General features: G+C 36.5%; 2 protein-coding genes across 2 annotated transcripts; both read right to left on the bottom strand.

Moving 5' to 3' along the window:
* Positions 1 to 633: 633 nt before the first annotated feature.
* On the bottom strand, positions 634 to 2,523 carry LOC133806154 (zinc finger BED domain-containing protein RICESLEEPER 2-like). The gene is made up of 2 exons (XM_062244279.1): positions 1,737 to 2,523; positions 634 to 1,598 (listed from the first exon to the last, which is right to left on the bottom strand). The coding sequence occupies exons 1-2, from the start codon at positions 2,521 to 2,523 to the stop codon at positions 634 to 636; spliced, it is 1,752 nt and encodes a 583-aa protein (XP_062100263.1).
* A 5,074-nt stretch (positions 2,524 to 7,597) lies between these two features.
* Positions 7,598 to 7,939, bottom strand: LOC133806153 (uncharacterized). Its single transcript, XM_062244278.1, has one exon. It carries the CDS (start codon positions 7,937 to 7,939, stop codon positions 7,598 to 7,600), a length of 342 nt encoding a protein of 113 aa, XP_062100262.1.
* Between the last annotated feature and the right edge of the window lie 5,934 nt (positions 7,940 to 13,873).

Below are 13,873 nucleotides of genomic sequence, written 5' to 3'. Positions count from 1 at the left end.
CTGCATCAAGCAACCATGACCACCTGCTCCTAAGACAAAAGAAAGAATAAAATTATAATGTATATATAACACATGCTACATGGTACTTTTAAGAGAAATAAAGCTACTAAACTACAATATTAGAATTCAACTAGTTAGCTTGAGATTTCAATTGTTCTTATCGGTCCCACTCCCACTCCCAGACCCACTGCCAAGATTCTCAGGTACATAGGTAATACACGAGCCATCACCTGAAAAATATTCAATTAATACAAATAAGCTATAATATATATAATATTTCAATTAGAATAAGCTATTAAGTAAATAAATACCTAGAAAAACTTGTTCACATGCCTCTAAACCATCAATCTCATCCATGTATTGTCGAAGCACAATAGGCTCTTCAGACTCACAAGTATACCAATTTTTAGAACAAATAAAAGCCTCCACCATCCTCGGGGATAAGGAACTCCTAAATGAATCTAGGATTCTTCCCCCAGTAGAAAAAGCTGATTCAGATGCTACTGTAGACATCTGAACAGCCAATACATCTTTTGCCATACGCGCAACTATTGGATACTTGAATCCATTCTGTTTTCGCCATCGTAGAATATCAAAGGTAGGATCAAGTTTCTCACGACGATCACTCAAGTACTATTCAAGATCATCTTCTTCAATGTCATCACTAAGTTGTAGTTGCCCTTGAAGAAATGATTCTGTAGTGGAATTGATAACAGGCTGAGATGGCTGAGACTGAGATTGAGATGGTTGAGCTTGAGATGACTGAGATGGTTGTTGTTGTTTATAAAAAGCATATAGCTGTGCCAAAGTATTTGTCACCAACTTTATCATTTTTTCAGCCTCACTTGAAGTGTACACAAATTTGAAACAACGATTCACAACCTCTAATTTATACCTTGGATCAAGGATATTGGCAATAAATGTCAACATATTGAGCTTCTCAATCCTTCCCCAGTACTTGTCATACTTTTGTTTCATACTAACTGCCATAGCCCCTAACAAAGTATCAGGATTAGAAGCCATAGTAGTTAAATCAGCTTGAACCTTCAAAATATCTGGAAGGAATAGATTGGATGTGACATATAATGACCCACTAAATCGATTAGTAAGATCATAGAATCTCCTCAAAAAGTGGACAAATACAACTGCTTTTTCCCAGCCTAGGTTGGTTGGTGGGCCATCCATTCTTTCTTCATCAAAGTACTTTGTGTAGTTCGCATCTGCTTCCAAATTCTCAAAAGCCTTCTTGAATTTTATAGCAGTTTCTAAAATCAAGTAGGTGGAGTTCCACCCAGTAACCACATCCAAGCATAACAAGGCTTTTGATTCAATGTTTGCATCCTTGCAACTTTCTTTAAATCTTTTCAGTCTAGCTGGAGATGACCGGACATATCTCACCGCATTTCGAATGCTTGAAATTGCATCATTCAACTCTTTCAACCCATCAGTTACTATCAAATTCAAAATATGAGCTGAACACCTCATATGAAACATTTCGCCATTCAATGGAATGGTATTGTCTTTGTCCAACAAGTGCCCCTTCAATTTTCTAAGAGCAACGTCATTTGAGGAGGCATTGTCAACCGTCACTGCAAAAACTGAGGAGATACCCCACTCATTAAGACAATTTATCAACTCTTTCCCCACCTAGTCCCCTTTATGGCTAGGAACTTGGATAAAGTTGATAATTCTCTTCTGTATTTTCCAATTATCATCAACCCAATGTGCAGTCAAACACAAATAACTAATATTCTGGATTGATGTCCAATAATCGGTGGTCAACATCACTCTGTGCTTCACCAAAATCGACTTCAACTCTTTCTTCTGATCTAGAAACGCATTGTAAATATCTCTTGCAACAGTAAATCTTGATGGGAACTGAAATGTGGGAAAGAAATGTTTAATGAGCTTCTGAAATCCTTTTCCGTCCACGTGCCTAAAGGATAACTCATCCATAATGATATATTCGGCGATCACTTTCCTAACAGCATTTTGATTAAACTTTAGCAGAAGCCCACTTGAAGCGACTTCTTCTTCATTGCATGTTGTTGTCTTTTTAGTAAATCTATCCATAGTTGATTGTTGCTTCTTACTTTGCTCAACCCAGTCACTGAAAGGACACTTCTTACATTTTCTCTCCACATGTGCCCATAGTGTGCTAGTCCCATTCAACTTTGTATCAGCCGCATAATCGGTGCCACAATAATTGCAAGCAGCTCTTGGCTTCTTAGGATCACAATCAGGCAACATAGTGTAATGATCCCACACGCTCGATGTTTTCTTTCGAACCCTTTGCTTCTTTTCTGGTCGTTCAACCTCTTTCTCCTTTTCTTTTTCGTTATCATCTTTCTGGGTCTCTTTGTCTTTTTCCTTATCTTGATTTTGTCGATCATTCTTCTTCTTTCGTACGTTCTCTTTTTTCCTTTCCTTCGCTTGTTCTTCTTCATCAGAACTTGACAAATTAGTTTCAGCATACTCCAACCACTCCCCCATCATCCTTTCTAAATTTCCCTCGTTATCCATATTAACGATCTATTTACATATTTATAAACACAATTTCAGCAACAAATATAAAACATAATATGAATGTGCCCATAAATGAAAGTTGTGTTTCTTCTTGCTAGTTTAACTTGTAAAACATAATAAATATAAAACATAATAACAAGACATGATGATTATGATCATTATCTAGTCAATATAAATATAAATACTTCTAACAACACTTATCTAAAGAAAAATTATCAGTTTAATACACAATTGATAAAAAAAAATGTTTAATTCTTATACTTTTTATTCCTTTATTTTCTGTCTTCCTCTTCAATTTTGGAGCCCAATTAAGTTACACCAAAGTACAAGAGCTTACTCGAAAGGACTAATAAAATACATGTACAACAAACTAACAAAAATAAGTAAAATGTTCTCTAAACAAAGGAGGCTTCCCTTCATCAAACACCAACTTAATTAATTCCCAAATCATTGGATTTTCTTTTCTTCAAACTGTTAATTATTCTCAGCTCACCACAGTTGCCTAAGGATATTTCTAATATCTTACATTAATAATTATGCCAATTTTCATTTATTTGTTTACATGCTCCACTAATGAACGCATATCATACTTTATCATCCCCTTCAGCACCCAATAATGGTCGGGCAATCTTCTTACAAAATCAAACATATAGTTCAGAGCCAATGCTTCTATCCTCACATCACAACATTCTCAATAAATAGTTCACAATCAAGCCAATATATTCTTTCATCCATCTTGGAACTCTATAATAATATTCTTAATACATCATCCAAAACAAGGTTAAAATCCAATGTTAACCTTTATAATAATAATAATTCACTTGATTATAGCTCAGTGTGGTTTTCCAAAGTCTAAATGGAGCATAAAACAAACTCCTTTATTTGCTATTATTTATACCATTTAAAGATATATATATTTTGAAATGTTTTTTTTTGTATATTGGTACTAGACTCAATTCACTCTGTTTTTTCGTTTCAGCTTCCTTCCTAACCATTAGTCACACACACATATATATATAATATATATATGTGTGTGTGTCAATTCACTCTGTTTTTTCATTTCAGCTTCTTCTTTATTCCTTTCTTCCATAACCATTAGTCACACACACACACATATATATATATAAAATAGAACATTATTTCTTTATAATAAACGCTCACACACACATAACTATATTCTAGTATGAAAATATAGATATAGTGTTTTTTAATGAAGCTATAAAATAAAATTGATAATTAATAATACAATGGCATACCTCGGGTCACTGTGTCCGTGAAGCGGTTGCCGGAGTGGGCTGGGCAGTGCTGTCGCCGAGTCACGTTTGCTCGGTCTGTTCAGTTCGGTTGGGCTGGGAAGGAGGATAGCGAAACAGAGAGGAAGAGGAGGAGATGAGATGATGAGGGAGAGAGCCGTTCCGTTCCGTTCGTTTGGGCTGGGAGGGAGGAGAGAGCAAAACAGACCAGAGACAAAGAGGAAGGAGACGACATAGAGGGGCTGAGCTGCTGAGTATATGCGAATGCGATAGAGACCGAGAGAGATTCGGTGCCCTAAAAACATATTAGATTTTTTTAATTTTTAACTAATAATTATATAATATTATATTATTTTATATTATAGTGTTCGGTCGGTTTCGGTTCCGTCGGTCGGTCCGGACAAAATTTTCAAATCGACCGAACAGTGGCGGTTTGCACCGTTGGCAGTTTTTTCGGTGTTCGGTTTAATCGGTTTCGATTTTTTTGGTGTTCGGAAGGTCGGTTTATAAGGTTTTTTCGGTTTTTCAGATTTTATGCTCAGCCCTAAAACAAACCACACCTGATATCCACATTGTAATCCAAACAACCCCAAATTTTCCTTTATTTTCCAAGATTGAGAAAAATTTACACTAGATGTATCTTTTTTTTTTCAACTACATTTCCCCAAACTTATGTTTTTCAATGTGAACAAACATAAGAAGTGTAGTTTATTTTCAATCTTTTTTTTTTTTTCGAATTTTCCTCTCAATCTTTCCTTTTATTTTTCTATTGTCACAACCAAATCACACAATAACACACATTACAAATCAATCCCCATTTATATGTTTATATGCTCATGGTATAAATCAAGGGAATAAAGTGTTCAATTATGCTCAAAATAAGTGGTTAACAATAAAAAATTATACGTTTAGGCTCGAAAAAAAAGGGTAACTAAGGATAAATTAATCAAGGATGGAATGAAAGGCTCAAACGTTCCAAAAAAAAATCGCCTAAATCATTTTCCTAAACAAGCATTGTCTATGATTTCGCCTCAAATAATAAGCAAGCAAGTTCTAGAATTGTTCATACATTCTTTCCACATTCAAAATTCAGCAAGTGTAAATATATTTAAATGCAAGAATTTACCAATCATTATCAAATATTCAGTTTTACAATGAATTAAAGTAATCCAAAGAAGTGGTCAAACTAAGCACATAGATTTTTTTTTATAATCAAATATATTTTTCTCGAATTATATTACAAGTCATTCACCTATTCTCATTAGCTAATCATTGTTATCTTGATTCGACAGACTCTCTCAATACCCTAACACAGAACATTATTAACAAAAAAAAAAAAACACAATTTAACAAAACACCAAACGAAACAGCCACTTGACTCAACTAACTAAACACAAATAACTAAAAGAAAATCCCCCTTCCCCAAACTTACCAAAAACATTGTCCCCAATGTTTAAATAAAAGCTAAGGAAAGAAAACTTACCTGACTCGACTCACGATGAAGGACCGACCTCGTCACCCCCTTAGGTGGAGGATACGCAAAATTGGGTGGTTGTGGATATGGTGGAAATCCACTTGTGTCAATGCCAAAATGAGTGGCGAAAGCTTGGTTTTAGGCATAATGGTTCTGCTCCACATTGACACTCCACAAGTGGTGTTGCTGGAACTGTGACACCAAAGTGTCCAGCCTTTGGTTGACATTTTGAGTTCTTGGCGGTGGACGAGCAGACTGTCTTGAGGTACCTGCACTAGGAACAGCTGAAAAAGTTTTGACATTGTTAATCTTGACCAAATCATAAACTAGAGGGGGCAATTTCTCATCTAATTCATTAATGGGGACCCCTGCTTGCAGACACAAACTAGTGATAAGGCTAGGAAAATAAAGCCCCACATAAACAGTGACACAACACTCATTTAAATTAGCAGCAATAATATTGCCAACATCTATAGATTTCTTGTGTAAGACAGCATACAACAATACTGCTTTACTAGGGGTGACAATGGTAAAGGCTTCGGTGGGTGTCAGATTTGAACAAATAAAATACAAGCACACTCTTTTCTCCTTCGTCAACAAATTGAAGGGAAACCCCACTCGATTAGTGCCATTGAAGGTCCATTCAGTACCTGGCAGGGTTAAAGCTTGCATGATAGTGTCCCAAGTACGTTCCTCACAAAGTTGGTCCTGTAAGTCCCTATATTCATCATTTTCTAAGGTAGGCAATTTGAAAAAATTATTGATATCACTTCTGTGAAATTTCACAGTTTTGCCCCTAACAGTTGCTTCCCAGGTATAGTCATGGTGAAAAGCATTAGCATAAAATTCTCTAACTACAGGGATGATAGCAGCAATTGGAGGAGCACAGAAAACCTCCCACTTATGGGCTCTAATCACTGATGTATACTCTTCAGGGACAATAAACTCATCTTTCCAATTGGTAGCAAACCCTCTCTCTCTAATAAGGCTACGCTCCTTATCTTGAATGTACCTAGAATTGGCCGTTGGGTTGAAAAACCTAGGCACATCCTCAAAATTTAGGTTGTCCTCATTCTCTATGGGTGGGGGAGGTGGTTGGTGTTTTTTCGCTTTTCTAGTTTTAGTCTGTTTTCTACTGGTGGACATTATGACTCAAGAACCAAAACTACTCAAAATAATGCACACTCCACCAAAAATTTACTCAAGGGCACCAATTGCAAAAGTGATAGCAATGCTCAATTTATAAAATTCCCCAATCAAAACAAGCACAAAACAATGATCAATTCCTTCAAATTGCAAAAGCCCCAAATTTACACCTTATAATAAGACAATGGCAAAATTCTCCAAATAAATTGAAGACCCAATGAAATTGAACATAAAAATAAGCAACTATAGTTCTCAATTTCACCAATGTCAATTCAATTTCACAAAATCACAAAGAAAAATTCGGACCCAAAATTAGGTCAAAATTTCCCAATTGCAAAATCAAGGAATCTCACTACACATGCAAATCCACCAACATGCAATACAATTATTTCAATAATATCTTAAAAATCCATAAATAACATATATTTATCAAATACTACACACAAATTTCGGATTCAAGAGATTAGCATGAAAAATTTCTTAAGAACACAATGTAGAAATTAAAAGGAGAAAGAGGAAGGGGACTTACAATGGTAGATGATAATGGAGAGAGAGATGAAAATGAGTAGAAAAGGATTAGACTTACAAAACCTTGGAGTGAGATGGCCTCTTGAAAAAAAATTGAAAGAACGAAAGAAGGAGAGAATCAGATTTTTGGGGAGGAAAAGAAGATGAAAAGGAGAAAATGAAAATGAAAATAAGAGGAAAAAAATATGATGCAAGTATATATTTATTTATTTATTTTATATATATATATTTTTAAGAGAAATACGGGATCTTGCGGCCGCAGAAAGTGGTTCCTACGGTCGCAGGAATCGTCCCATTTGGCGTGGAGCTCTGGACCTGCGGCCGCAACACGCTCTTCCTGCGGTCGCAGGATTGCTCTATTTTCGCCCAGATCTCTGGTCCTGCGGCCGTAGAAAGTGATTCCTGCAGTCGCAGGATTGCTCTATAAACCACACTCTCATCAATTTTTATTCTTCTTCTTTTTTTATTCTCCTTTTTTTCACGTATTTCACGATGACAAATCCATAATATTTACAATAAAATAATAAAATAAAATAAACCAAAAACTAATAAATAAAATAAAAATTGTCTCAACTAAAATCGCTTAAAAACTTAAAGAACTTAAATGAACTTGGGATGCCTCCCAATGGCGCTGTCGTTAACGTCATTTAGCCGGACGCTGAACTCCTCTTCAGAGAGGCTTCAACAAAATAATGGACTTGGCTTGATCAATAGGACCACCAAAATATGGCTTCACTCGTTGACCGTTCACCTTGAATGTTTCATTATTTCGATTTTTTAACTCTAACGACCCATAAGGAAACACTGTTACTACTGTGTACGGACCCGACCATCTTGATTTCAATTTTCCTAGAAAAAGTTTCAACCGTGAATTGAACAATAATACCTGCTGACCGGGTTGAAATTCTTTTCGAGACAAGTTCTTATCATGCCATCTCTTGGTGCATTCCTTGTAAATCTTAGCATTCTCATAGGCTTCATTCCTAAACTCATCAAGTTCATTCAATTGCATTAGCCTATTTCTCCCAGCTGCATTCTAATCCATAGTCAACCTTCGCATTGCCCAGTATGCTCGATGTTCTAATTCCACCTGTAAATGGCAAGCCTTACCAAAAACCAACCGATAAGGAGACATGCCAATGGGAGTCTTAAATGTCATTCTATAAGCCCATAAAGCATCATCAAGCTTTTTAGACCAATCATTCCTTGACCTATTAACTGTTTTTTCAAGAATGCTCTTGACCTCCCTATTAGAAATTTCTGCTTGGCCATTAGACTGTGGATGATAAGGTAAAGCAGTTCTATGTCATACTCCATACCGAGCAAGCAAAGCATCAAACCACTTATTAAAAAAATGACTCCCTTCATCGCTTAAGATAGCTCGAGGAGTTCCAAACCGAGTAAAAATATTCTTGTGCAGAAAATTTAGAACTACTTTACCATCATTCGTAGGAGTTGCCGTTGCTTCCACCCATTTAGACACATAGTCCACAGTGAGTAGTATATACTTGTTATTGTAGGAGGATGGAAAGGGACCCATGAAATCAATCCCCCACACATTGAACAACTAAACTTCAAGAATAACATTCAGCGGCATCTCATCTCTTTGGGATATGTTACCAGTGCGTTGACATCTATCACAAGACTTAACAAAAGTATTTACATCTTTAAATAAAGTAGGCCAAAAGAAACCACATTGCAATACCTTTGCTGCTGTCCTAGTAGCACCAAAATGACCCCCACAATGAAGAGTGTGACAGTGGGTGAGAATAGAGATCATTTCATCTTCTGGTACACAACGACAAGTTATTTGGTCAACACAATGTTTATAGAGGATGGGCTCCTCCCAATAATAATGTTTGATTTAAGAGTAGAATTTTTTCAACTGTGCTCTGGACATCTCAGAAGGCACAACCTTTGCCACTAGGAAATTGACATAATCTGCATACCATGGTGCTTTGGTGTTGTCACTCACCCCAAACAATTGCTCATCTGGAAAATAATCATTGATTTGCACTTTCTTGGTAATTTGATCTTCCTCAACTTCCAGCCTAGAGAAATGATCCGCCACAAGATTCTCAGTGCCCTTTTTATCTCAGATTTCCATATCGAATTCTTGGAGTAATAAAACCCACTGAATGAGATGGGGTTTAGCATCTTTCTTTGTCATTAAATATTTAATAGCGGAGTGGTACATGTACACAATCACCTTATTGCCAATTAAATACGGACAGAACTTATCGAAAGCATAAACTATAGCTAGAAGTTTTTTTTCTGTTGTTGCATAATTAAGTTGAGCATCATTTTAAAGTTCGACTAGCATAGTATATGGTTCGAAATACCTTGTCCACTCGCTGCCCAAGAACCGCATAATCACTAGCATCGCACATAAGCTCAAATGGAAGGTCCCAATTAGGTGCACACACTATAGGCGCTGAAATGAGCTTCTCCTTGAGAGTCTTGAAAGCAGTCAAACATTCTTCATTAAAATCAAATGGGACCCCATTCATTAGCAAGGTGGACAACGACGTCGAGACCTTAGAAAAATCTTTGATAAAGCTCCGATAAAACCCCGCATGGCCCAAGAAACTCCTCACTCCTTTAACTGAAATTGGAGGTGGTGAATTCTCTATAGTAGAAATCTTGGCCCGATCCACTTCAATGCCTTTACTATAAATTTTGTGTCCCAAGACAATCCCTTCTCTCACCATAAAGTGGCACTTCTCCCAATTAGGTACCAAATTCGATTCTTCACAGCGTTTAAGAACCGCTTCTAGGTGGTCCAAGCATTCATCAAAATCAGACCCGAACACCGAGAAGTCATCCATAAAAATTTTGATACTTTATTCTACCATGTCGGAGAAAATAGCCATCATGCACCTTTGAAAAGTGGCTGGTGCATTACAAAGACCGAAATGCATCCTTCAGAAAGCAAAGGTACCATATGGGCAGGTGAATGTTGTCTTCTCTTGATCCTCCTGTGCGATGGAAATTTGGCGGTAACTTGAATACCCGTTTAGGAAACAATAATAACTGTGGCCTGCAAGCCTATCAAGCATCTGATCCACAAATGGCAGCGGGAAATGGTCCTTCCTCGTCGCCTTATTCAGCTTGCGGTAGTCAATACAAATCCTCCATCCCGTCACAGTACGCGTAGGGATGAGTTCATTGTTCTCATTTTTTACCACAATTATTCCTCCTTTTTTAGGCACCACTTGAACAGGGCTCACCCAAGCACTGTCAGATATAGGATAGACTAACCCCGCATCCAACCAGTTAAGTATTTGCTTCCGAACAACATCATTCATAGAAGGATTTAGCCTTCGTTGAGCTTCAATGGAAGGTTTGCTATCTTCTTCCATAACAATTTTGTGCATAACCGTTGAAGGGCTAATTCCTCGAATATCAGCCAAAGTCCACCCAATAACACGTTTATGAGCCCTCAAAACCCTTAAAAGTTTTTCTCCTTCACCTTTTAACAGCAATGAAGATATAATAACAGGTAGCATTTCTTTCTCCTCCAAGTACACATAACAAAGATGCTCCGGTAAAGACTTCAACTCAAGGACTGTAGGCTTCTCAATAGATGGTATGGGGTGCTCAGGCACTTGCCCCAATTCTTCAAATTTCTTCTTGTAATATGGACCATAAGAAATGATCCATTTCACATACTCATGAGTCTCCAAATCCTCCTCTTCATTATCACCACCCAACGCCAGAGCCAATTCAAGAGGATCATTAGTAATACTCTTTTTCGAAACCACCTCATCAATCACATCAACATTAAAACAACTATCACTTGCTCTTGGATAAGACATAGCCTTAAATACATTCAAGACCACTTCTTCCCCTTGAACTCTCAACCTCAACTCACCCTTTTGCACATCAATAAGGGCTTGTCCGGTAGCCAAGAATGGTCTCCCAAGAATAATGGGAACCGTTGTATCCTCCTCCATATCTAGAACAATGAAATCCGCTGGAAAAATAAACTTGTCAACCTTGACTAACACATCTTCAATAACTCCCCTTGGGTGCTTGATTGATCGATCCACGAGTTGAAGAGTAATAGTAGTAGGCTTTGCCTCACCAAGACCAAGCTTTCGAAAAACAGATAGAGGCATGAGATTGATACTTGCTCCAAGATCACAAAGAGCATGTTTGCATTCAAATTTCCCTATAGTACAAGGGATAGTAAAACTCCTCGGATCTTGAAGCTTTTGTGGAAGCTTCCTTTGTAGAATTGCACTGCACTCCTCATTAAGTGCCACTGTCTCAAAGTCTTCCAACCGTCATTTCTTCGATAAAATATCTTTCATGAATTTCACATAACTCGGCATTAGCTCCAAAGCCTCAGCAAATAGGATGTTAATGTGAAGCTTTTTAAACACCTCAAGAAACTTTGAGAATTGTTTGTCAAGGGAATTCTTCCGTAGTCGTTGTGGATATGGGATTTTGACATTAGAATCAACAACTACCGGTTGAATCTTCTCCTTGGTTGCAAGGCCTTCAGTAACCTTTTCCTCCACTTGGGGCTCAACTTTTTCATAACTCTCCTCCTCTATAGCTTTTTTTTTCTTGAGTCCCCTTAAGAGAAGGACCCTCAATTTCTTTCTCGCTCCTCAAGATGATAGATTGACATTGCTCCTTAGGATTTACCACAGTATTGCTAGGCAAATTCCCTTGAGGCCTAGTATTCAACATATTGGCCAACTACCCCACTTGCATCTCCAAATTTCTGATGGAGGATCTAGTCTCAGTCATAAACTGAGAGTGAGTGTTGGTGAGAGTCAATAGGGCAGCTTGTAATTCACTAGGCTGTTCTGTAGGAGCTGGCGGCCTAGGTTGCTAAGAGGTTGATGCTTGTGGTGGAGCTTGAGTCATAGGCCGCTGATACTGTGGTTGAAACAGTTGTTGTTGGCCTTGATTATTTCTCCAGGAAAAATTAGGATGGTTTCTCCACCCCGGATTATATGAGTTAGAGTAGGAGTTGTTGTAGGGCCTCTGAAAATGACCTACTGCTTGAACTTGAGCTTGATCTAATGGGACATTGTTGGGATCTTAAACAGCTTGGCACTGGTCAAAAGGATGAGACCCCCACACAATTCACACATTACTTGGGCTTGCACAACCTGGGCAGACATGGTATTTTGTTGCAACTGCTTAGTTAGAGACGCAACTTGAGCAGTTAAGGCTGTAATTGCATCTAATTCGTGAACCCCTGCAACCTTGTTATTACTGCCCACTCGTTCACTTGGCCATCTTTTATTTTTCTACATTGATGGCAATATGATGTTCAAGTTTGGGGAGTCTTTTGATTTCATTAGCTTTCGTCTTGTTTAGTTGTTTGTCTTGTCTTTTAGTCCAGGTGTTTTAGTTTTCTTGTTTAGTATGTTCTTGTTTTCCAACAAAAACCAATGATAAGAATTTGGTTGAACATTGAACATGGTGATTGAGATGATGAATGTTGCTTGGTGAGATTGATGTTGATTATGTTGTTTTTTGAAATCTCTATTGCACATAGCCTGTATTGCTTGTCTTTTGCATGCTTGGAGAAAGATTTTGTGGATATTTATGTGTTGTGATCTCAGTGACTCTAGAACTTTATTGATTGATTCTTGAGGTGAAATCTAGACAAGACAATATTAAAGAGATATTTTAGGCAATGTTTTTGAATTGTTTGAACTTGTCAAGCCCTCCTTTGAATAATTTATCCCTACTTACCCCTTTGAGCCTTAATGTTATATTAGACTTTTTATAAGTTAAGAAAATATATATTTAATATAGATTAATATTAAAATATACACTTGTATTATTTAGATAAATACATATTGATCTATACTATAATAATGATATATATATATATATTAAATTTGTTGTTGGAGAATTTTGGTAACAACACATGCGAGCACCAAAGAGAGCTTCGAGTGCTCAACTACAATATACTAATACTCAAATAAAAGGTAAAAGACACAGAAATGTTATAGTGGTTCATCAAAACAAAGTGCCTATGTCTACTGAAGTCTAAATTGTGATTAACTCTTTCTCAGTTTTTGAATCACCTATTTATAAGAAAATAGTGTGTTTGTTACGATATATGATCATTATGCAATCGTCACAAAAGGATAATTCTAACACTAATTACAACAATTATGCTATATTTGGAAATGTCAGCATTGATTGCACTTCAAAGCTCGAGCGTTTCTTAACGTTAGCCCTGACTTAATAGTCGTTGGGATTCATATAAAAGAAATATCTACTTACTGGTTGAAGTAGATCACACGTTCCCGCAAGATAAGACTTATAGTGCAAGTCCATATAAATTCAGAAAAGACGAGTTCATTCTCGCATATAAATCATTAAGGTGGTGAGCTTCCCTAGCACTTCTCGCGAATCACAAACAAGATGGAAAGTTGTCTTTGCATTTCCCACATGGAGCTTACACGAGTTGTCTTATATATTTCTCGCGTCTTTGTTGGTATTGTTGGCGAACTAAGTCACATAATAAATTATAGCGAGAACATACTTGTATGCTGGGTAAAAATACCCTATAACAAATCTATACCATGACAACGATATGTTGAATATTTTAGATAAATTAATATTATTCTATACTGAAAATTAATTTATCGAAAATATTCAATATATCATTAGTGTAGTATATTTTTCATTAATAAAAGTATATATCCGATATTTTTTTATCTACTAAATGTAATAACATTTGTAATATATATATATATTTATACTATAAAATGATAATTTTTTTTTAATTTTGTATACAATTAATAGTAAAATTATTTATAAAACACAAACATGGCTAAAAATAATAATATAAAATAGGGAGATTAATAGGAAAAATCCTTATGTAGTGATATTTGTAGCACTTACATTCTTAAGTAATTTTTTTTATCCAATATGGTATGGACATGTGATCCTTAGAACACACTTA

Source organism: Humulus lupulus, chromosome X (genome assembly GCF_963169125.1).
Source record: "Humulus lupulus chromosome X, drHumLupu1.1, whole genome shotgun sequence".
NCBI classification, from domain to species: Eukaryota; Viridiplantae; Streptophyta; class Magnoliopsida; order Rosales; family Cannabaceae; genus Humulus; species Humulus lupulus.
The sequence above is the reverse complement of the archived record's forward strand: the minus strand, read 5'-3'. Positions and strand labels throughout refer to the sequence as shown.